Source organism: Spodoptera frugiperda, chromosome 24 (assembly GCF_023101765.2).
Source record: "Spodoptera frugiperda isolate SF20-4 chromosome 24, AGI-APGP_CSIRO_Sfru_2.0, whole genome shotgun sequence".
Classification (NCBI taxonomy): Eukaryota; Metazoa; Arthropoda; class Insecta; order Lepidoptera; family Noctuidae; genus Spodoptera; species Spodoptera frugiperda.
The window spans coordinates 87,501-110,707 of NC_064235.1; the positions used below are offsets into that span (position 1 = coordinate 87,501).

Sequence of the window (23,207 nt, forward strand, 5' to 3'; positions counted from 1 at the left end):
AGGACTACAACTTCCGCCTGGACAAGGCGTACGCGCTGGACGCGCTGCCCGCGCTGCCCGCGCCCACGCCCACGCCCACGGCCACGCTCTAGCCCACTGTCCCAGACACCCGTTGTTGATTTTGTAAACATTGCATTATATTCTCTATTTTACACACGACTCGTTTCATTGTAACTTCCGTGAGACTTTCAGAGAGTTCCAAGCCATGCTAGAGGCTCATATATAAAGATTTAAATAAAACAACTTGAATGTTTGATCAGATATAATTAGTCCTGGGTATATAGGGGAAAAAGGGTCCTTTTTTATGAAACACGTCACTAAACAAGCTGACGGATCACCTGATGGTAAGCAATCGCCGCCGCCTATGGACACATGAAACACCAGAGGCGATACAAGTGCGTTGCCGGCCTTTTGGGGGTTAGGAATTTAAGGGTTGTTGGAGAATCGGGGATTGGGAAGATTGAGAAGGGGGGTAACCTCACTCACACAACGCAAATGTTGTTTCACGTCGGTTTTCTGCTCGGCCGTGGTATCACTCCGGTCGAGCCGGCCCATTCGTGCCAAAGCATGGCTCTCGCACTCTTATGGGAATCTACAGTAAAAATAATGAAAATAAAGTCTAAACTTTAAACTACCTGTAAGGGTTCGCTGGGTATGTACACAGGAATAAAACAGCAGGTTGAATAGTAATGCACTTAACTGCTCGGCGGCTAGACAGTGACTGAGCGGCTAGCGACTCGCTAGCCGCACTCCCCACCTCTGAGCATTCCCACCAGCCAGCGTGCTACATTTATTATCTGTAATACACTACATATCTACCTTTTACAAAATTTGAAAAATTGAAAATATTATTCTAGGATGCTCATCAGAATCACAATACTACAATATTAACACTTAACAATAACAAGGTACAAAATCAGCCAAAAATCAGTTATTCTCTTTCACTTAATTCTTCATCTTCATTATTATGGTTCTCTAAATATTTATTTGGGCATACTTCCCATTTACCTTCGACCTTCTTCAAGTGTACTATATTCCTACGAAGTCGTTTCCCATTTTCATCATTTACTACTTCAACGTCATTGCCTTTTTTATTGAGTACCGTATGTGGCGCATCATTAAATGTAGCTGTTAACTTATTCTCCTTCACGGTGTTTTTTACATATACTTTTTCTCCGACTTCAATGTTTGATTCAGTTGCTTGTCTTTTTCTGTCTGCATATTCTTTGCCCTTTGTTTTCATTTCCACATCTCTGTCCTTTGTTTCTAGATCTACTTCTGCAAATTCAATATCTAACACAGAAGGTAGCTTGTCTCTGAATTTACGCCTGAAAAAAGTTCAGCAGGAGATTTACCGGTCACAGAATGAGGAGTGCTATTGTACATGGTCATATATTTAAGTAAATCTTCTTGCCAATTGGACCTTTGGCTTTGGCTTATTCGTAACCGTTTCAATATGTCCCTGTTTTGTCTTTCAACCTCCCCGTTTTGCTGTGGCCAATAAGGAATGCTATGGAACAACTGAATACCGAATTCTTTGCAAAAATCATCGAATTCTGTACTAATAAACTGTCGGCCGTTATCAGCAGTAATACTCACGGGTGTGCCTAATCGAGAAAATATCTCTTTCAGTATATTTATTGTGTGCGTTGAGTCAATAGTTTTTGTAATTTTTACCTCTTTATAACGACTATAATAATCTATAACGACTAAAAGGTAATGTCCAGTCGGTAAGGGTCCGAGATAATCTATGGCTATATCAATCCAGGGTTGTATTGGAAGCTCACGTCTGCGCATGGGATTCGGGGGATTAGGAGCAGAAACTAGAGTACAGCCCTTACAAGATCTGACATAATGTTCTGCGTCTCTATCGATTTTGGGCCACCATACTTTGGATCGTAGTCGTGTTTTCATAGCTACGATACCCGGATGACCTTCGTGAGCTGCATTTAAAACTTTCGACCTCAAAATAGACGGAATAACGATTTTATTCCCTCGCAAAAGTAAATTATCTTGAAAACAAAGCTCATGTTCGAAGATCTTGTAAGTGCTGACGCTTTGTTCCCAGTTATTATTATAGATTCCAATTCTAACTAATTTCAGTTCTGGATCCGCTTCACATGCTTGCGTCAGCTCACGCAAGGTGATTGCGGTAGGACGAGATTCATCAACAACTAGATTTAAATAGTTATCGTCATCGAAAGGTTCTGGAGACTGACTATTATCGACACACAATCGCGACAATGAATCCGCAATATTTTTCTTGCCCGGACTATAGACAATTTTAAAATTGTACGACTGTAGGCGGAGAACCCAACGTTCGATTCTCGCACATGGTTTAGAATCTGGCCCGAATATTACCTCCAGAGGCTTGTGGTCACTGATGAGTTCGAAACTATCCTTGCCAAACAAATACATATCAAAATGTTCTACTGCCCATACTAGAGCAAGAGCTTCTTTCTCAGTTTGACAATAACGTTTTTCGCGGTCTGAGAGGCTTTTGTTACCGAATGCAATTATTCGCGGCCCATTCTTACCATGCTGAACGAGTACAGCGCCTAACCCAACTGGACTAGCATCAGCGTATACTTGGGTGCGGTCTAGTGGATCATAGTATCCTAAGGTTTTAATTTGTGTCATAGCCCGTTTTAACCCTTCAAATGCGCGTGACTGTTTATCACCCCAATGAGAAGTAATATTAGTACCCTTGTTCAGTTTTAATCTTAAAAGTTCGCGTAAAGGTTCAGTCCATGTTGCTAAATTAGGGATCCATTTTCCTACATAATTTACCAGCCCTAAAAAGCTTTGTACCTCTTCAATGACACTAGGTACTCGAAAGGAGTCAATTGTTTTAATATACTTATCTAAGGGCTTTACTCCCTCACAAGACAGTTGATGCCCGAGGAATTCTATTTGTTTAACCCCGTAAACACACTTTTCATCATTTAAAGAGACATGATTATCTTTTAAAACCTGTAAAACTTGTTTTAACCTCGCCCCATGTTCAGCCACATTGCTACCGTAGACGACAATGTCATCTATAAAATTAACCACCCCAGTACAAGGCAAAAGTACTCTTTCTAAGTTCTTCTGAAAAAATTCAGGAGCGCAGGAAATACCGAACATGAGTCGCTTGTATCTAAACAGTCCCTGGCTACAAATGAATGTTGTGATGTATCTACAATTCTCACTCAACTCTAATTGATGAAATGAATTTTTTAGATCCAGTTTAGAAAATATTTTGGCATTTCTGAACTTTGGTATTAGCTGTTCCATAGTGGGCAAAGGATGTTTTTCTCTAATAATGGCTTGATTTGCTCGCCTCATGTCTACACAGATGCGAACATCTCCGTTACTTTTTAGAACGGGTACAAGGGGAGAGATCCAATCAGAAGGGCCATTTACGGGTTCTATGATATCTAAATCAAGTAGCTCCTGAATTTTTTTATTAATTTTAGCCTCCAAGGGTATTGGAACTCTTCGACAAGGTTGAGAGACCGGTTTGACAGACATATCTATAGGGATATGGATTTGGACATCTTTAAATTTAGGAAACCTACCATCGATTGCATTAACACCTATTCCTAGTTTCAGAACTCCGAGTCTAGTAGCAGTATCTTTTCCAAGTAAATTCCTTGTGCCGTCCTTTACAACATAAAAAGTTGCTTTGATGCCAGGCAATCCGTTATTAACCATTATGGTAGAATCAAATGCGCCGAGAACTGTTAGAGGGTTTTGACTTCCATAGGCCTTGAATGTCTTGTTCGGGTTTTTTACTTGATTTTCAACTAGAATTTTTTTGCTTTTTAGAGTTTGCCAAGTTACGTCACTAACTATATTATATTTACTACCAGAGTCAATTAACATGTCAATTAAGACATTCCCAAGAACACATTTAATAGTGTCGTCACCTTCAATTTGAAAAATGTAATCGACTTCATCAGATTTACTTTTTAACTTTTTATCAGGATGTATATACTGGTTTGACTTAGATGTATCATCATTTGATTTTCGTTTCTTTGCCCTAGTTCTGCACAGTTTTCGGAAATGTCCAATAAACCCGCACTTGAGACATTTTTTATCACGGGCTGGGCAAAACTTACTATCACTTGAATGAGTGCCACCACAACGGGAACAAGAATTAGAATTCGAACTCTTTTTACTCGTACGCGTCTCTACTCTATTTACTGACAGGTCTTTACTAGGTCCTGGCAAACCAAAGTTATTGAGTTGACGGTTTACTGTTTCCAAAGCGTTTGCCTCGAATATAATTTTGTCCAGTGTAACGTCATCACCGAGAGTCAGGATTGTTTTTCTTAATTTGGCTGACTCGCATTTTTCAGTGATTTGATCGATCATATGTTCATCAGGGGCAGTAAATTTGCATTTCGAACTTTGGTGTCGAAGCCTAACAAGAAACTTATCAAACTTCTCTCCGCTTTCTTGTTTAATGAGTCTAAACAAATGACGCTCATATACCCGACTTTGTTTGGGTGCAAAATACTCATTTAGTTTGTTGATGGCAACTGTAAAAATATCGTTGTCATCATCGGCAGTAGTTTCTAAATGTGCGCCAGGAATATTATAGTAAACTTCCTGCAGGGTTAAACCACCCATATGTAAGAGCACAGCTCTTTTTGCTTCTGGTGTGGTAACATTAGTAGCGATTAAGTACAACTCAAGCGCACGCTTCCACTTTTCCCACCGTAGTCCCACCGAAGCCGGGTCCCCATCACAGTCCAAGGACTCTAGTGGCGGTAGGTGTGACATATTTTTTTTTTTTTTTTTTTTGGACTACCTGCAACAAAGGATTAATATCCTTTTATAGGTACCGTTCCGATTTTCATCGAACTACCTCTAGATCTCCATGAATCGGCATTTGTCGACATAATTATACATGTTGGTTTTACCAATCATATAATAGATCTTTTAGGTACCGTTTGGTTGCCCAAACTACCTCTGATAACCACGTTTATGTTGACAGAACAGAAATCAAAATTAAACATATTTAGGTGTATACTATATAACAGTAAATAAGCTAAAAGTTCTCAAAAAGTTTGTCTAATGAATAATAATTTATTGTAACAATAGCTACTTTGAATAACACTGACATTCAAATCATTAAACGGTTTTGTTCCACCAACAACTATCGTGGTATATTTTCATGCAAGGTACATTGGTAAGTCAATAACGACTATTTAGGTACCAATCGAGTAACAAAATCAGCCTTATCTTGAAACATTCGTTTTGTGATCCAAAAGACAAATTACGGAAATTCATTGTTATTATTATTGAACCGAAATTATAGTTCTTTAATTGTGTATATAATTAATGTAGTCAAAAGGTTAATCAGAATGCTGGTTTCAATAAAATAATAGCATACGAAAGCTAAATAACCCAATCAATTCAATTATTGTGGCATAACTAAAATTTTATTTAAGTAGGTGTTAACAACCACTGGGAACACCAGACGCATCTAACCTAATATTATTTAATTATTAAGTATTACTCATATATTAAACCTCTTTTATGATTCCAAAAAGTAAATGAAGTAATTTAAAAATAATTGTTTAAAAATGGAACGTCGAGATTTTTTTAAAAAAGAAATGGCGGAAAATTGTTTATTATACAAATTTTTCGATGACTAAGAATAAATTTGTATTTGCTGAATAGTTTTAAATTTAATTTTATCTTGAACTGACATAGGTTATTTTATTTCAATTATGACGTATGAATTTTATGTAACAAGATTCAATAACAGTATAAAGTTCATATTCATTCCTAGTTATATAAAGCTACAAGGAATATCTCAACGAATAAAAACTGATTAGTCACTGATTTACCTCTTAATTCGATATTTTTGGAATTTTTTGTACATACCTTACGGTTTTGTAATCCTGGCAGGGTCGCCACTTGTAAGGGTTCGCTGGGTATGTACACAGGAATAAAACAGCAGGTTGAATAGTAATGCACTTAACTGCTCGGCGGCTAGACAGTGACTGAGCGGCTAGCGACTCGCTAGCCGCACTCCCCACCACTGAGCATTCCCACCAGCCAGCGTGCTACATTTATTATCTGTAATACACTACACTACCAAACACTATGCCAAGTTCTCTATGTCAGAAGAAGAAAGTCGTCGCTGACATTTACATTACAAATGTCATAAAGTTGTTGTCTAATGAAATAAACGTAAAGAAAATTCCAATATTTACAATATAATGCAGCGACACAATACCTAACTGTTGAATTTTAGTAAAATGTCTAGAGGATAACTACTGGAACAGATGTGGCGCGTAGTAACTCATGGAGCTTCCGACTGAAGCTTGGAGAGTGAAGGTAGGCCATACACGGACTTAAAGCAGTCAGAATCGGCTGCCTCAAGCTGCGACAGACTTATACGGGCTACTCATCATCAGCCTAGCCTTATAAGTGGCCACTGCTGACCAAAGGCCTCTTCTCACACGGAGAAGGTTTGAGCATTAATCACCCACTTTTCACCATTTGTGTTATAAGTCCCATATAATGGTGAGCCTATTGCCATATACTGGGCACATATCTAGACTCCGTACTACTGAGAAATTTTCGAAAAACCGAAAAATTGTGAAGTTATCAATGGCCGTTTCAAGCTGGTGACTCTCCAAGAGTATCCGTCAAGAGGGTCCGTGTATGTGACTCACTGGGTAGTTTCTCAAGCAGTCCGTGTATGGCAGGCCTGGGAGCTATAGATGACCGGTGTGTGTATTATTCCAGTGTCCCAAAACCTGGCGTCCAGGGAAACGCAACAAAGATGATGTCGCGAAAGTAAGTCACTGTTTTTATAATAACTATCTAAAAAAATCCATCCAAAGGTTGTCTGGAAGAAATCGCCGTGTGTGATAAGACCGCCCATTGTACTCTAATTACTATTACAATGTAATGTGTTTTATGTATGTGTGCAATAAAGTGTAAAATCTCTATAAGTATATAAAAAACAATTGCTGTTCGTTAGTTTCGCTAAAACTCGAGAACTGCTGGACCGATTTGGCTAATTTTGGTCTTGAATTATTTGTGGAAGTCCAGGGAAGGTATAAAAGGTGAGAAAAAAATGTTTGAGGCGGTACGAAGTTTGCCGGTCCAGCTACTAAATAAATAAATATCGTGAGATATACTATCTAAAAATCACGGTTTACTCACGTAAATTAATTGAGAAAAGCTCTACTAGTTTCGAGTCACAGAGGGACTCTTCATCATGAGCAGCGTGCGCAGACGCGACGACGTCGTGCAGTCTACTCTGACATCTCTTTAAATTAGTAGCCAATACCTACCTAGATACATTTCTTACTTGCTACCAACACCACGCTGAATAAAAGCCTACATTTGTAGAACAGTCACAAGAAAAAAGAAGCACCAAAGACGTGTCTCCATCTCCACCGGAAGAAGAAGGGGCGCGAGCCGTCCATCCTGTCGCTGGCGACGTCGCTGAACGACAACTGCTGCCACTGCTGCCGCGCCTTCCTCAACTACGTCAAAGAGATCATGAGGTGCGTATGCTGTCTCTTCAACTTTGAAATACCGCGTTTGGACTTTGAGCCGTTGTTCTGCGAGCTGTTGGACGCGACGCTCTATACTCTGTGGGACTTGTTCTTTCTTGTACGCGCCTGCTGGCGCGCGTACAACGACAGCGGGCAGTCGGCCCGCGTACCGTGTGCTGCGTACGAGTAGTGGTGACGTCTGTGTTTGGTCGTTGCAGGCTGATTGTGCGGTAGCCAGCCACGCGGCGCGACTACTATTTGTCTTGCGATGTTAAAACAATAAAAACATTGTAATATTTTTATTGGATTGTTTTATTTCTTTCACCTTGTTGAATACTTACTATTAGACTGCCTCGTTGGTCGAGTGGTCGCAAGTGCGACTGTCGGATAAGAGGTCTCGGGTTCGATTCCCGGGTTGGGCAAAGTATTACAGGGCTTTTTCGATTTTTTGAAAATTTCTCAGTAGTAGCATGGAATCGGGAATTGTGCCCAGTATATGGCAATATGCTCACCCCCTATTACATGGGACTTATAACACAAATGGTGAAAAGTGGGTGTACATTGTGTAGCGGCATTACGTGCCGTAATGTGCATCTCTGCCTAATATATATCCCTCTTCGGGGATAAAAAGCGTGACGTATATAATAGAAAGAAAGAAAGAAAGTTATTAAGTTAAGAAGTTTATTTACAGTTGTTCTCCACGGAGTCTTGGTCCGTGCCCTTGTCATACAATTTGTTTTTTTTTAAGGTAAGGGGTTTGTTTAGGTGAACTTTCACGCTAAGTACCTATCTCTTGTGAAAACTATCAGCGTAGAACGAAAGACCGTCCAAGGGCGGTGCCGCTTGCTTACCATCAGGTGATTTGTCTGATCGTTTACTGACTTATACCATGAAATGTGGCTTGTTATTGGAAAGGACTATGTCCAGCAGTGAACAGGCTGAGTATCTTACTAACATAATAGATGCGAAAGTTTGTGTGTATGTTTGTTACTAAATAACGTCAAAACGGCTGAAGGGATCGGGATGATAATTATGTGGAACAGGGGTAGATTATGGTCTGGAATAACACATAAGCCGCTGACAGAAGCGAAGTGACAAAATAAAAGACAAAAAATTCATAATAAACGTTGTTTTTTTTCAAATAGCATATATTTTTACGAAATAAAAAATACACATACAATTTTAACATAACGTAGTTAAGCTATTCTTACATCTAATCGCCCGAAGATTTGTGACCGGGTACAAAAAGGAAAAAAATATATTAAAAACTAAAAAAAAAAATATTTCATTTATAATATATTTATGTTATAATAAGAGTTTTAATGTCAAATGTATGGGTTGTATGTTAAAATTAATTATCATTTCTGCTCACCCAAGTATTGTTTATCAACTAGGTTGAGTAACAAGTTACTGGTTGACTTATCTCAACCAAAATAAGTACAAATGATATCTTACATGTTGGCAAGACATCAATGTATGTATTCTCGCTTCATTTGGCCCTAAGCCCCCAGTAACCCGTTGCTAGGCAACCGTTAACAAATCAACTTGTCATCTTTACAAACACTAGACGGACTCTAGGTAATGTCAAATTGAACATAAAACAGGGATTGACATAAAACGAAAATAAAAAATGTATATTTTTGAGTTTATTATTAAAAAAAAAATTAAGACAATTTAAATTCAAGTTAAATTAACAACATGTAATGTACTGATTTATATAAAAAAAAAAAAACGGCTCGTGAAACTTGGTCATGGGAATAAAAAGTGTACATTTTTAAAAAGGAAACTTTAATTTACGTATAATCATAAAAAAATTGTTTGTCAAATTGTCCCACACGCCACAGGCAGTGTTAGCACGTCAATAACTTGCATTTTCATATAAAATTACGTAATTTAATAAATAAATGACCAAGTCACACAACCCTTGCATATATTACGTCCGAAATAGAAAAATAAAGGAAAAAAAATAAGTTAAAACTACACAAGTAGGCTAGCCCGCTTACACATAAAATGCTAACATATATTATATTTTTGTTTTTATATTTAATATAATATCAACGCTATAGGATGGTCTGTCAGTCAACAGAAAATATACTCTACACAATTAATAATACGATCCGATTTACCTTGGCTACATAAACTAAAATAATTTTAATAAAATTTTGAGGTAGACGACCGACACTGGCTTCATAAGACACAAAGGATACAGTGGCGCCACCTACTCAACTTATTTTGCTATCTGTCAAAAGTGACATTGACAGCGTCAATGTCAGTGTGGAAATCAAACATGGCGTCACGTCAATATTGCAGTATCGGTGTCGAACCTTGTGAAGTTCAGTCGTAAGATATATGACAGAGCATCCTATTTGACAGATATATTCTATTTCGATATTATAATTATTTAAAAGCACAAATTGGCGAGGGTATTTGTCTGGACGCTGCTGCACCCGGCAACTATGGGGAAACGACCATAAAAAGACCTGGGGCCTTAGTCTGCTATTACAATTGTGTCAGAATGGTCGATCACTGATCAGTGCAAGAGGGACGGAGCTATGTAGGTTGTATAGCTCCATCCCTCTTGCACTGATCAGTGATCGACCATTCTGACACAATTGTAATAGCAGACTAAGGCCCCAGTCCTACCACTCCTAGATAAGTCTTAACTGAAGAATAACTTTATATGTCAAAATTCTTATTAATCAGTTAAGCTAAAGAACACTTAATCAAGGAGACAGGTCTTTAATTACCGTACTCAGAATCATTTAATGATTACTTAACCCAGTCCTTAGCAATTGTTACTAAGGAATAGTTTAAGTAATCATTAAACATCAGCTAGTTACCGGGTGTAGCAGACGGTGATCGACAAGAGCGCCCCCTATAAACATGAAAGCATTATATGCCGTCTAGAAATAATAATATTGTATAACGATGCACCACGTCGCGTTTTGTTTCAACTGAAAACGCCGGCGGTAGCTGCCTGCGTGCTTGTACTTGGAGTTTTTTTATATATTTATCTATGTATGTATGTCTAGAGACATATGTTCTACTCATATGGAGGTAAATTTGCAGTGTATTACAGATGTTTTTGCATATAGAGACCTATTATAGCGCCTAGCTTCACTGACAGACAGACTGACAGATAAATTGAAATAAATTTGACTTTATGGACATAAGATTGGGAAAAACTTACTTTCTAAAAATCATATTTCTATTGCAAAGGCCACTTATGTAAAATTGAGTAGCAATAGAAGTGTATATTACGTATATTGATCAATAAAATGTATGCACGCGCTAATCTTCGGAACTACTGGTCCGAATAATAATTCTTTTTGTGTTGGATAGCTTGTTTATTGAGGAAGGTGAATCATTGCGCTACGATCAATAGGAGATGAGCAGAGCTGTTGAAACCGAAGGCATAGCTAGTAGTTAATATATAAAGCCAAATAATGAAGGAAATGTTGCATTGGTCACGGTAAACGCTGGTTTAAGAGCTGCCTTGAAGCCGACGTCTTCAGTTGAAACAACACAAATACAGAGACTATGATAAAAAATAGTTTAAAAAAAACATAAGAAAGATAGTTCCGAAACTGACATAAGTAAGGTTGGCAAGGCAAACGTTGTGAATGTTCGAAAATAAATTATATATGTATTGTATAAGAATTTACGCGTTTTCATAAAACTATTAACTTTTTTATAGCGTCTCACTATATCTAAGAGCGCTCGTACGCTCGACGCTCGCAAAGCCACGCTCGAAACCGCGCGGCCGAGTGCAGAATCCACAAAAAATGCTCATTACGTGCCGAAAAAATGCTGTATGCGATACGAGCGCCATCTATCGTGTTGCAGCTGCTAAGGCAATAACCTCGAACGACGGTGGGTGGGGTCTTTTAACAAAATTGTACAGAATTTAAAGCCGCTTACAATCCTTTAAAGGTGCGGAAATACACCTTATTTTCAAGTGTTTAACGTTCATTTTGTATTGTTTATGATGTGTGTAAACAATCGCGTTACCATGGTAACCAGATTATTCTTAGTCATAAAGTAATATCATATTTTTCGTTCTTTTTTAATATCAATGTTACTATGACAACGCGATGATTATTTATAATTTAAAATTGATATATGTATGTCTGTTTACCCCCCTTTGAAAGGCTTGTACTAAAAAGATAGGGGGATTGGTAGGTCATAAGCGACTTTTAACAAAAATCTAATAAAAAAATCTTAATACTAGAGATGAGTTCGTTTCACTAAATTTATATCAATGCCCAAATATATAATAATAAGGAAAATTACAATAATTAATTAACACATTTTTAATATTTTTTATACATTTTCGAAACCAACTACACAAATATCGAAATCAAAACCAAAAGTGGGATTTGAACGCACTGAACGCGTTGAACGCAACTGTCAGCAGTTTTCTGAACGCAACTGTCAGGAGTTCAAAACCCGCTGTCAGGTCTTTTTCCCGTATTTGTATAGTTGTAACAAAGTTTAAAAGAACGAACCCACCTCGTATACAGCATGTTGTATTTCCACGAGAGTATATGTACAGCCCACCGCTCCATGCTGTATAAGCTGACAGCTGACAGCTGACCGACCTGACCTTACAATTATTACAAAAAACATTACAAGTATTCAAAGCGAGATGGCAGTGATCATCTGTGGGATTACCTGCAACAAAATATTACAAGTGTTACTTATAGAAGACTCAAGAGAGCAGACATGCTGCCTTAATATGGGGAGAATGAGTAATGGTTCTGTCTCGCCTAACCTCATAATCATCCAACTTACCTGATTATAGTCTAGCCGACTGATCGCAGGCTTACAAATTATAAAAAAAAAACTTATAGAAGGGCGCAACTAAATATTACTAACAATATATGGGCTTTTGTCTGAAATAAATGTTTATCCTATTCTATTCTATTAATAGTGATCCAAGAAGCAAATACAAAGAGGAGATGTCATAACTGGATGTCCCTTTAACATAACGCGTGATACGCTGGATGCGTTTTGCTTCCACAAATCATATTCATCGGTACACATACTAGCATAAGCACTGGTGGAAACGGGTAATACTAAGCTGTTTTTATACAGAAAGATGTGTACTATGGATGGCTTCCATACTATCAATCTGCGCGTGGTGGACTTGTTCTTATCTTTCTTCTTCGCACAGCCCCTTCTTCTTACTACACTACTTAACTAAAAGTATCAGTAGAAACGGTCACTTAGTTTCAGGAAGCTTACACTAGATTACATCTACGTAGCATTGGTACATAGCACATCTCTGGTGGAAAAAGACTCTAATACTTAACCTACGAGGAAGTATTCTTATTTGTAACTGCATCCAAATATGCTTCTTATACATAGATATTCTAACAGTATAGTGGTACCTCAGGCGGGTTTGGCGTGGTGGACTTGTTCTTCTCTTTCTTCTTCTTGAGGAAGGAAGGCGTCCGGAGCCCCTTCTTCTTACTACACTAGATATTCAAATAAAAGTATAGTGGTACCTAAGGCGGGTTGTGGCGTGGTGGACTTGTTTATCTTTTTTCTTCTTGAGGAAGGAAGGCGTCAGGAGCCCCTTCTTCTTACTACACTAGATATTCAAATAAAATATAGTGGTACCTCTTTGTGGCGTGGTGGACTTGTTCTTCTCATTTTCTTCAAGGAAGGATAGGCGTCCGTAGCCCCTTCTTCTTCACGCTAGATATCAATAGGAACCGAGCAGAGCGGGTGAAACCGCGCGGAAGTAGCTAGTAAACATATAACAGTATAGTGGTACCTCTAGGCGGGTTGTGGCGTGGTGGACTTGTTCTTCTCTTTCTTCTTCTTGAGGAAGGAAGGCGTCCGGAGCCCCTTCTTCTTACTACACTAGATATTCAAATAAAAGTATAGTGGTACCTCTAGGCGGGTTGTGGCGTGGTGGACTTGTTCTTCTCTTTCTTCTTCTTGAGGAAGGAAGGCGTCCGGAGCCCCTTCTTCTTACTACACTAGATATTCAAATAAAAGTATAGTGGTACCTCTAGGCGGGTTGTGGCGTGGTGGACTTGTTCTTCTCTTTCTTCTTCTTGAGGAAGGAAGGCGTCCGGAGCCCCTTCTTCTTACTACACTAGATATTCAAATAAAAGTATAGTGGTACCTCTAGGCGGGTTGTGGCGTGGTGGACTTCTTCTTCTCTTTCTTCTTCTTGAGGAAGGAAGGCGTCCGGAGCCCCTTCTTCTTACTACACTAGATATTCAAATAAAAGTATAGTGGTACCTCTAGGCGGGTTGTGGCGTGGTGGACTTCTTCTTCTCTTTCTTCTTCTTGAGGAAGGAAGGCGTCCGGAGCCCCTTCTTCTTCTTCTTGTCCTTCTTCGGAGAGTCCTCGGTCGACACCTCCTTTGAGGGGGAGCCCTGGAAACCAAGAATATGTTGGTTGAAGAGATTTTACATTTTAAACTGGTTATATCTTGATGGTGGAGACTTATTTTACCCATCATAGTTAAAATTAAAATGTAAGGTTCTAGGTTACTGAAAGGGATAGGCCATAAGGGGTATAAAAATTGTACTATCACTTTTTCTAATTATGTTATGTGTCTCTATAGGAAGCGAGTCTATTGCATATTAAACTCCAGAAACTATTACTGCAAAAATCTAAATTACAAAAACAAAAAGAAATTACGGTTTACTCACGTAAATTAATAGAGAAAGATTCTACTAGTTTCTAGTCACAGAGAGACTCTTCATCATAGCCGCGTGCGCAATCGCGGCGACGCCATAAGTGTGTAAACCGTGATTTTATTTTATTTTCAGTATGTCATCATGAGCAGACGTCGCGCCTTGTGTGAGTAAACCGTGATTTTTAGTCAATTTAGTATAATGTCTCAAGATAGTTATTACAAAAATATTACAAAAACACTTTGCAAGAACCAGAAACTGAACCCGGGACTCCTTTGCTTGCTCATGTAATCTAACGAGCCCTCGAACCTTGGCCAAATGAGGCAGCCCCAAGTCCGACATCAATTTATACTCCATACATGTATCACTAATAGTGAATGAACCTAAGAAGTACATAGTTCTGCTTACCTCTTTACTGCTATGCGAGAATGTGCTCTGGTGCGCGTCAGAGTGGTCCCCGTTCAGTGTGTGCTCTCCTGTAACACAATACCACACTCACATTTAATATTACATCTCAAAACATTTAATCAGAGTCATTTAATGGTTACTTAACCCAGCCATTAGCCTTTTCGGAACAAAGTGACGTTACTAAGGAATAGTTTAAGTAATCATTAAATGTTTCTGACGACATACGACACTAAAATATATAGAAAATTAGGAATCGAACCTAACACTTGAGATTGCTTCTATAATATATGACTGCAATCAGAAAATGTTGAAGGCAAATTCTCCCTTAACTCCGATTACCAGTGACCAGCTCTGGCGTGGCAGTTAACATACTAAACCTATAGTTTATCATTTTAAAACTGGACTATACAATCTTAATCATATTCCATTATAACATAACATAATTAAAATTAACACCAAACTACTCATTCTCATGCAAAAAATAAAATGCTCTTAACACATTCAGTGCCACCGACTCGCCCGGAGAGTCCATGTAAATTTTATTACAGTGCCGTGTTTATGTTTTTCAATGTTTTTGCTCTTTCTTTCCAAAATGCATGATGTATTTTCTGCTTAAAATAATACTGAAGACTAAAGAATTGCATAGAGGGTGCGAATCTACGGTTCTGGAATAAAATTTACATGGACTCACCGGGCGAGTCGGTGTAACTGAATGTGTTAAAAAAAAAATGCTCATTACAAAAAATGCTTGTTAATAATACAGAGTGCTTACTTACCAACGTGAGTTAGTACGAGGAACCGTCGCTCCCGGAACCACGTGAAAGCTAGTGCCATGCAAGCGGTGACAGAACAGCACACACATTATATTAGGCTTGCTTTTGTGCTTGAAGCAAAAAGTATTTTGCAAAGATACTTTTCACATATATTGTGAACCTGATTGAAAAAGAGTAACCTACGGAGTTTCTTGCTCGTTCTTCTCCATAGGAATCTACACTTTGGAACGAGCAAATAGCGCAACTAGAGGACTGACCGATAGGCAGACATTTGTAATGTTATTATATTTGCTTTGACATTCAAAAATGATTTCCTGGTCTATTTGAAATAAATAATTTTGACTTTGACATAAACTTATGTTGGTGTAAAGTTGGTCTCGCACCGCCGTACTCAGAGTCATTTAATGATTACTTAGCCCAGTCCTTAGCAATTGTTTTCGTTACTAAACTGAATAGTGTTAAGTAATCATTAACTGTCCTTCCCTGAGTACGGCAGATAGACAAAGATACTTTGCATAATACTTTATATATAGAAAAAAAGCGTAACAGATAACTGTAGTTTTAAAAAGGCGGCTGTGCCAAATTCCATAATAAAGTAAAACTGAATGATATTTAAGTCCACAATTGTAAAGCAAAATAAGACTGAAAAGTGTTAGGACAAGGTTAATACGGCCGTCCTCCAGCAATTTTTAAACACGTTACTGGAACAAAGACCTCTTTTACAGATAATCAACTTTCGATCAGTGATGTGAATTTCGTGCTTCATTAGATTAGAGCTGCGCCGATATCGATACTAGAGTACCTAAAACTATCGAATATCGATACTACAGTATATCAGTGTAGGTACTAGCTACACAGAAACAACACTGTAATAAAAACGTTCACTTTAATAGCCGACACAACTAGACAACACATGTTAGTGGAGCACACATACACATGGAACAAACACACACATACGTTAGTTTACAGAATAGCTACAGGGTGCTAGTGATGTACTTCATTAGGCTGAGATATCGATGTTTTGAAAATTAGCGTGACATGTCAGAATTGAAAAAATAATGATATTGATAATTATCCTGAATTGCTATTTGGTATCTGTATTATTAACTATGAATTTTCCGGTAATTTTAATAGAATAGAATAAAATCAGTATAATAAAATATGGAAATCTAGTTACTAGAATTCTCTTAAAACATATCTAACTTGAAATCTAAGATCATACAATACCGAACTTGGTGAAATAGCTACAACATTAAAAACATCTGCAGTAATCAGTTTAAAAAAGAACATACTACATATTAAAAAATAAAACAAAATCCTACTAGAATGTCCGCACCTAATACACAGCGAGACTACTAATGCTCCCTTTTAACAAACACTTACATTAATAAAAAAGAAAATACAAAAATCTACATACAAAACATACATCGGGTTGTAAAAAAACATGCTTCTATAAAAATACATTATTCTCGTTGTACATTTATATTTTATTGTGGGAAAGAGAGATCCGTTTATGTATCTCTTTCCACGATACGAATGCCGGCTACATGTCTTGCTTAGTAAAAAAATAACGGTTGAAATTGATAGCCAATCTCAATCCAAAATCTCCAGAAAACACACTATGTTATAAATGTGAAAGTTTGTCGGTTTATCCATCAACCACGCAGAAAATACTGAACGGATTTTGATCAAATTAAGCACAGACAGAGTATGTATGTGCTGATTTGAATATTTTTTTTAAGAGACTATCCAATGGCTTCCCCGTCTTGGGCGAGGCGAGAGACAGTATCACTCTTACTGTGACATTGGGTGATAGGAAAGATTTTATCATATGGGAACGAGGCCAAAGCCACTGGCAGAAGCTAGTCTTTGCTGTTCGTTAGTTTCGCTAAAACTCGAAAACTATTGAATCAATTTGGCAAATATTGTTCTTGAATTATTTGTATAAGTCCAGGGAAGGTTTAAAACGTGAGAAAATAATATAAAAATCAAAAAGATTTTGGATCGAGATCGGTTACTAATTTCACCCGTTACAGTAGACTACATACATAACCTCACACCTGTCTCCCATGGCGGTAGGCAGAGGCCAGTAGACTATTACACGCTACAATCCCTGAAGGCACATACGTATATTATACAACACATTTCCCTTTGTAAAACCACTATACTCATAAATTAATAATTAATTTGTACGATACACAACTTACCGCCTCACAGCTCGACACTAGAGCTTGACATAGCCAGAAAACTATCGACATCGATAAAACTAAATACTATTATCGAAATTGGGATCCTCTACGTCATTCGGATCGAAGCTTTCGGACATTCGGAACTTGGAAATTATGCGATAGAATAACGTATCTTCGAATGGAGGCCAACTGGAGTAGGGGCGCTTTGACGGTCTACTATGTAGCTCGTAAAGTAATTTCTTCTGTGGTTCCACATCTTCATTCTCTATCTCTGTTTCATTGACAAGCTCTCTCACTCTCTCGTGAGCCTCAAACTCTATATTAGAAGTACTGGGGGAGGGGAACGCTACTTCAGGCTCATGAAACTCATTTAATAACACGCTTGAGCGTTTAGTCTTCGTATTACTATTCTTTTTGAAGAATTCCGTCTTATTTTGGGCATTTTCGTCTATGTCTAGTGATATGAAGCTGGGTAGTGTATCATCCATGCTTTTCTTGCTACGTATAGATGGTTTCTCGGCTTCCACTTTAGGATTTTCATCGAAGGAGAGCCAGTATTTGACACCACCGGAGTGTTCCGTCTGAGACATGGCTAAGACGTTAGCTGTCTTTGCAAATGGTGACGGCATATCAGTAGGTGGACATTGAGTTACATGTGGGGGGTAATCTTTGATCGGTGACTCTGTCAGCTCAAACCGTTTCGTAGTCTTCCTATTAGGGGATGAAGAACGGCTTATAGCATCTTTAGACGGTATATACTTCCTCTTCCTTGAACTATCTGTCGAATCATTAGCTTTGGTGATCGATATATCGCGGTATTCAGGACAATACGCGTCCTCATTTGAAGAATCTCTCACAGGACTTAGGTATATTTCTGTATCAGTGGTAGACTTAGCAATAAAGCTCGCGAATTCTTCAGCTTGACTGGAAATATCTTTAAACTCATCATTTACACTGGAGTAGTATTCTTCATGTGATGTGTCATTGGTTTTATCTACTTCTATTATATAAGTATCCGTTTCAAGACTTAAATTCCCTTTTATTTCCGATGTAAGATCTACGTCTGGTGTAGCGAAGATTTCCTCTGTATGTGAGGAGATGGTAGGATCCTCTGAGTGACTGAAGTCCTCATGAAACGCATTGTTCATATCACTGGTTTCTATAAATGTTTCATTTAGTACTGTCTCATTGTCTGCCATTTTTGATACGTTAGTTGTGTTAGCTGTTATGTCTATTTGTGCGTCGTCTAAGTTAATATTAGTATCAAGTGCCATTGGTTCATTTATAATGTATGTAAGGTTAGGTTTACAATCTTGGTACAAGACCACATCTTTGCAATCATTCGTATTATCTTCAGACGCGTCTATATCATTGACGATAGTATTGATACAACTTATTACTTGTTCTTCAACTACATCTTCGTGAATATATTCTTGTACAGGACTTTCAGCCTTATTATCAACTACATTAAAGTTGATATCTTTGTCACTGTCCGTATGTTTAGCCTCCATTTCTACATCTATATCTTTAACTTGTTCATTGTTACTAGTAAGACATTTAGCATTAAAGAAATCTTTGATCGCATTGAAGTCTTTTTCTTCACTACTTTCTTCTTCAACAGGTACATCGTCACATACTTCCGAATCAACCCATATAGGTTTAGCTGTGAACAGAATATCTTCAAAATCAGCTACAGTAATGACTCTCTTAACAATCTTCTTACCTTTATGTTTCTCTACATTAACAAACATTGCCCTATTAAATATATAGTACAGTATACCTTCCACAACTTTATGAGCGAACCCTAAATCAGCATCACTGGCTTCAGTAAGAACAGTTTCATTAAAAGGGATATTTTGTTCCATATCTTCGATAATCTTTGCTATGGAGAAAGATTCGTTAATATCATCAGCGAATATTTCATGTACAATACTGACATTAGGTTCTACTTCGACTTGTAGTACAACATCAACAATATCTATCCTATTAATGATAGTTGTGATAATATCTGCTACCAACTCATACTTCTCAAACTCAGCTGTAGTATCGAAGCTAACACGGTCGTTGGAACTGAGAGTGCTTGCTAGAGAATTCTGTCTCTTAATCTCTATTGCATCAGATTCATTTTCCGTTGACAGTATTTCGAATACGTTGTCGTATACAGAGTCTATTATATCTTGTTCTGTCTCGTATAAGTCTATAGCTGTTTGCACCGTGTTAGTTGTGTAGCTGTCTACGTCATTGGTAGCTACGTCCGAGTCTTCCTCGTTGACTATGTAACATTCCTGTCTACTCACACATTCAGCTACTAGCGCTTCAGTAGTAACTTTATTCGGGGCATTACTGGTTATTTCCAGTTTTAGTTGGCTCGCTGTCATAGCTGTGTCTACTACTTCTGCGAGTAGAGTAGCTATGGCGTCGTTTTTGTCAGTCTGTGATATGTTGGAGTCATCTCCGTATGAGCTTTTGGATTCTTCCAAAATCGGTTCGAGAACGTTTTTGGGTTTCATAGGGGATTTCTTATCGGCAGTCGTTTTGTAGTCTTCACAGTAGAAGTCTATGGGTACCGAATAGTCCCTGATGTCCTTCTCGACTAGTTCTTTAACGGGGCTCTCGTAAGAGTCTTCCAAGTCTGTAAAACTGTGGTATTCACCTTCAATAGATTCTAAAGTCTTATTAATATCTTCAGCTAGTTCATCATCGTTATCTTCCATGTCCTTTGTGAATTCATCCTGTTCTCTAACACTAATCTGCATATCAATTTGAACCTTATTATCATTAGCCACGACAACATCTTCTTTACCATCAGACTTTTCAATAACCGTCTGGTTTTCCGAAGAGAAACTATTGCCAATATCTCCTATATAATTATCTTCATTAAACTCCTGGCTTTCAACGAACTCAACATCTTTCTTCTCAACTTTACTAATAGGTATCAACTTCTCTTGTACTTTAACGAATTGTGGCTCTTTATCCGTTTCATCAGCGCATTTCTGCGGTAGATTATCAACGGAGAAGTATAGAGAACCGTGGTTTCTAGACTTTCTGGCTTCCTTATTAAGTTCAAAGGCGTAAGAGACGTTGGTAGCTCCACAGGATCGGCACCTTGGGACGTGATAATGGACTGGTTCCGGATCCTTCATGTACGCGTTAATGAAACCGCTATGGGATTGCGTTCTGAAGAGTTTGTTGGCTCTATTTCTGGGTAGGGACCTGGTGCGGAAGCCAGATTCCGACCTGCAACGTCCGTCCCACTCTATAGAGGGGATGGAATAGAGACTGGACCGGGAGCTTTCGTTACCGACCTCGTGGGTCGGATGTCCCAGGCGGTTCGTGAGGCTAACTTTACACCTAGCGCCCCGACGAGGAGAGTCGTACGTTTTGACAATAGTATCGAAGTTAGTATTCCTAGAGTATTCGTGTTTCGATCTCTTGTTAGAAGACAGAGCTTCTTTCTCTTCTGTACCTGTAACGGGGTGGGGGTGAGTCAGAAGGACTGTTTTTAAGAAGTGAATCGTATGTCTTCTGTGTTAGAAGCCATTATCGATTGACTACTGATCTGCTACTTTAGATTTTCTACGTACGTATGAAAGGAAGGAAAGAGATAGCTATATCGTAGATAGAATAATACGTATATTATTCATATTGTATGTGATTTTGTTTGTGTGTTATCCCTAAAGGCATTAAGGAGGATGCAAATTTTAGTCCCGCCTTCCAATAGCTATGTGTGTTACATCATTGGATAGGTAATTTTGAGCTGAATAAAAGTTACTATGGCGCCAAGTCCCAATCCTTAGTCCGTTCAGAGTTATTCTTGGATCATTAAACATTATATAGAGAATAACTCTGAACGGAGTAAGATTTGGAACTTGGCGCCATAATAACTTTTATTCAGATCAAAATTATCTATCCAATGATGTAACACACATAGCTATTGGAAGGTGGAACCAGGTTTCATAGAAACTTTGGCATCATCCTTTGTCAAAAGTATAATATAACGCCTACAATACGGACCAAACCAGTCGATTCCTCTAAGCAAGACCCTCAAAACTTCTGCCCTAACATGTGAGAATGCTCTCCAATGAAATGCTGCATGATGATGATCCAATACACATGGAAACGACTGATGATGGGACGACACAGGACATAGCTTCGGAATGATCATTCAATGACTTGATGACTGTATAGCTCCAGCTAGCGACTCATTGTGACTGATTGAACACTGTAATACTGCCTGCACTGAGGTTTGATTCTTGGTCAAAGTACCTACCGTAAAACGGGGTGAATAGATACAGAAGAGGGGTGAATAGATGTTTCCAAAATATTCTAACATCTATTCTTGTGTCTATTCACCCCGTTTTACCGTATTATATTTTTGTTTTTTAGTGATAACACTGGGATTAAAATTGTATCCAGGAATTGAATACAGGTACTTCTAAATTAAGAAAGGCGAAAATCAATTGATTCTTAATAAAGCATTCGATTTCAATCACATAGTTAATTCTGGAGATAAAAAAGTGCAATCTGGCAAGTGCTCAACCAATCACAATGTAAAGACAAAACAACAGAACACACATTTAACCTGTCACACACCATCTCCTCACAACCACATAAAACTCAACTGGGACAAACCCAACCATCTAAGAACAGACTACTGCAGCCCATTCTGAATACATGAGTCCTGGGGCCTTAGTCTGCTATTACAATTGTGTCAGAATACTTGATCATTGGGCAGTGCGAGAGGGACGGAGCTATACAACCTACATAGCTCCGTCCCTCTTGCACTGTTCAGTGGTCGACCATTCTGACACAATTGTAATAACAGACTAAGGCCCCTGTAGGCTCTCAGAATTGAGTCCCTAACCTCTGACTGCGGGTTGACTGGACTGGGTGACCTGACTGGGCTGACTGGGTAGATTAGGCTGACTGGGCACAGGCTGCGGCGATGCGAAACGGTGCGCGTGCACGGGGACCGGCTTGGGAGGCGTTTTGTATAGCTCGTCGTCTGATAGGACGGTCGCCTGCTTTGCTGCCGCTGGGAGCGTAGAGAGAGTAGTGAACTAACCAGGGATTTGTTTGAAATGATCGTTCTTCTCATTCATACTGTTCTTTCAGAAGTTTTCAGTCATAATATAAAACATAGTCGTGTTAGCATCATTTGTTGCTCGAGTACGGCTAGACAGAATCGTTGTCACCCAAAGTCATTAAAAATATGTATTTAAAGTGTGGAAGAGCCATGCTTTGGCACTGCTGGGCCGGCTCGACCGGAGTGATACTACGCCCGAGCAGAAAACCGACGAGAAACTACGCTTGCGTTCGTTGTATGAGTGAGGTTACCGGATGCCCAATTACCTCCTTCCCAATCCCTAATTTCCCAACCACCCTTAAAACCCTAACCGCCAAAAGACCGGCAACGCACTTCACACCTGGTGTTTCAAGTGTCCATGGGCGGCGGCAATTGCATACCATCTGGTACTAACGTCGACTATATTTTATTCAACCAGACAAATCAATTTACCAATCAACACCTCTTAAACTTTCATCAATCAATAGACTTCTGCTACATACATACATAACTTCACGCCTGTCTTCAAGGGGCCTAATCAGGTTCTCGAATCCGAAGTTTCGTTTAATCTTCGGCCGTAGGTTTTATTGATTTACTAATGA

The 23,207-nt window shown here is 38.6% G+C and overlaps 4 protein-coding genes across 16 annotated transcripts in view; 2 read left to right on the plus strand and 2 right to left on the minus strand.

Annotated features, from left to right (window-relative positions):
- LOC118282068 (zinc finger protein 624) overlaps positions 1–154 on the plus strand; it is a 16,241-nt gene extending 16,087 nt beyond the window's left edge. For both annotated transcript variants that reach the window (XM_050703455.1, XM_050703456.1), the window contains exon 11: positions 1–154. This exon is cut by the window's left edge and continues 688 nt beyond it. In XM_050703455.1, coding sequence (XP_050559412.1) covers positions 1–92 — 92 coding nt within the window. In that variant the 3' untranslated portion in view covers positions 93–154.
- A 479-nt stretch (positions 155–633) lies between these two features.
- On the minus strand, positions 634–6,092 carry LOC118261819 (uncharacterized). The gene is made up of 3 exons (XM_050703673.1): positions 5,881–6,092; positions 3,561–4,798; positions 634–1,328 (listed from the first exon to the last, which is right to left on the minus strand). Exons 2-3 carry the CDS (start codon positions 4,768–4,770, stop codon positions 1,294–1,296), a joined length of 1,245 nt encoding a protein of 414 aa, XP_050559630.1. The 5' UTR covers positions 4,771–4,798; positions 5,881–6,092; the 3' UTR covers positions 634–1,293.
- Positions 6,093–6,137: 45 nt separating this feature from the next.
- On the plus strand, positions 6,138–7,813 carry LOC118278514 (uncharacterized). 2 transcript variants are annotated; one of them, XM_050703811.1, is made up of 4 exons: positions 6,142–6,336; positions 6,751–6,801; positions 7,363–7,520; positions 7,730–7,813. In XM_050703811.1, exons 1-4 carry the CDS (start codon positions 6,304–6,306, stop codon positions 7,743–7,745), a joined length of 258 nt encoding a protein of 85 aa, XP_050559768.1. In that variant the 5' UTR covers positions 6,142–6,303; the 3' UTR covers positions 7,746–7,813. The 2 variants fall into 2 exon arrangements, with proteins under 2 accessions (XP_050559767.1, XP_050559768.1); XM_050703810.1 differs by having other exon boundaries at positions 6,138–6,336; positions 7,363–7,813.
- Positions 7,814–8,625: 812 nt separating this feature from the next.
- The window catches only part of LOC118278690 (uncharacterized), a 104,074-nt gene continuing 89,492 nt past the window's right edge, over positions 8,626–23,207 (minus strand). For 3 of the 11 annotated variants that reach the window (XR_007706843.1, XR_007706842.1, XR_007706840.1), the window contains exons 20-24: positions 22,405–22,575; positions 14,579–14,646; positions 13,770–13,906; positions 10,155–12,185; positions 8,626–9,991 (exon numbers count right to left, since the gene is read on the minus strand). Coding sequence is in view for 5 of the 11 variants with exons in the window: in XM_050703400.1 (XP_050559357.1) it covers positions 17,618–21,006 (3,389 nt within the window). In the remaining 6 variants the exon portion in view is untranslated. Of the gene's footprint in view, positions 9,992–10,154; positions 12,186–13,650; positions 13,907–14,578; positions 14,647–17,474; positions 21,007–22,404; positions 22,576–23,207 lie in introns of those variants that run through there. The other 8 variants (XR_007706845.1, XR_007706844.1, XM_050703400.1 and 5 more) reach the window with 6 other exon arrangements.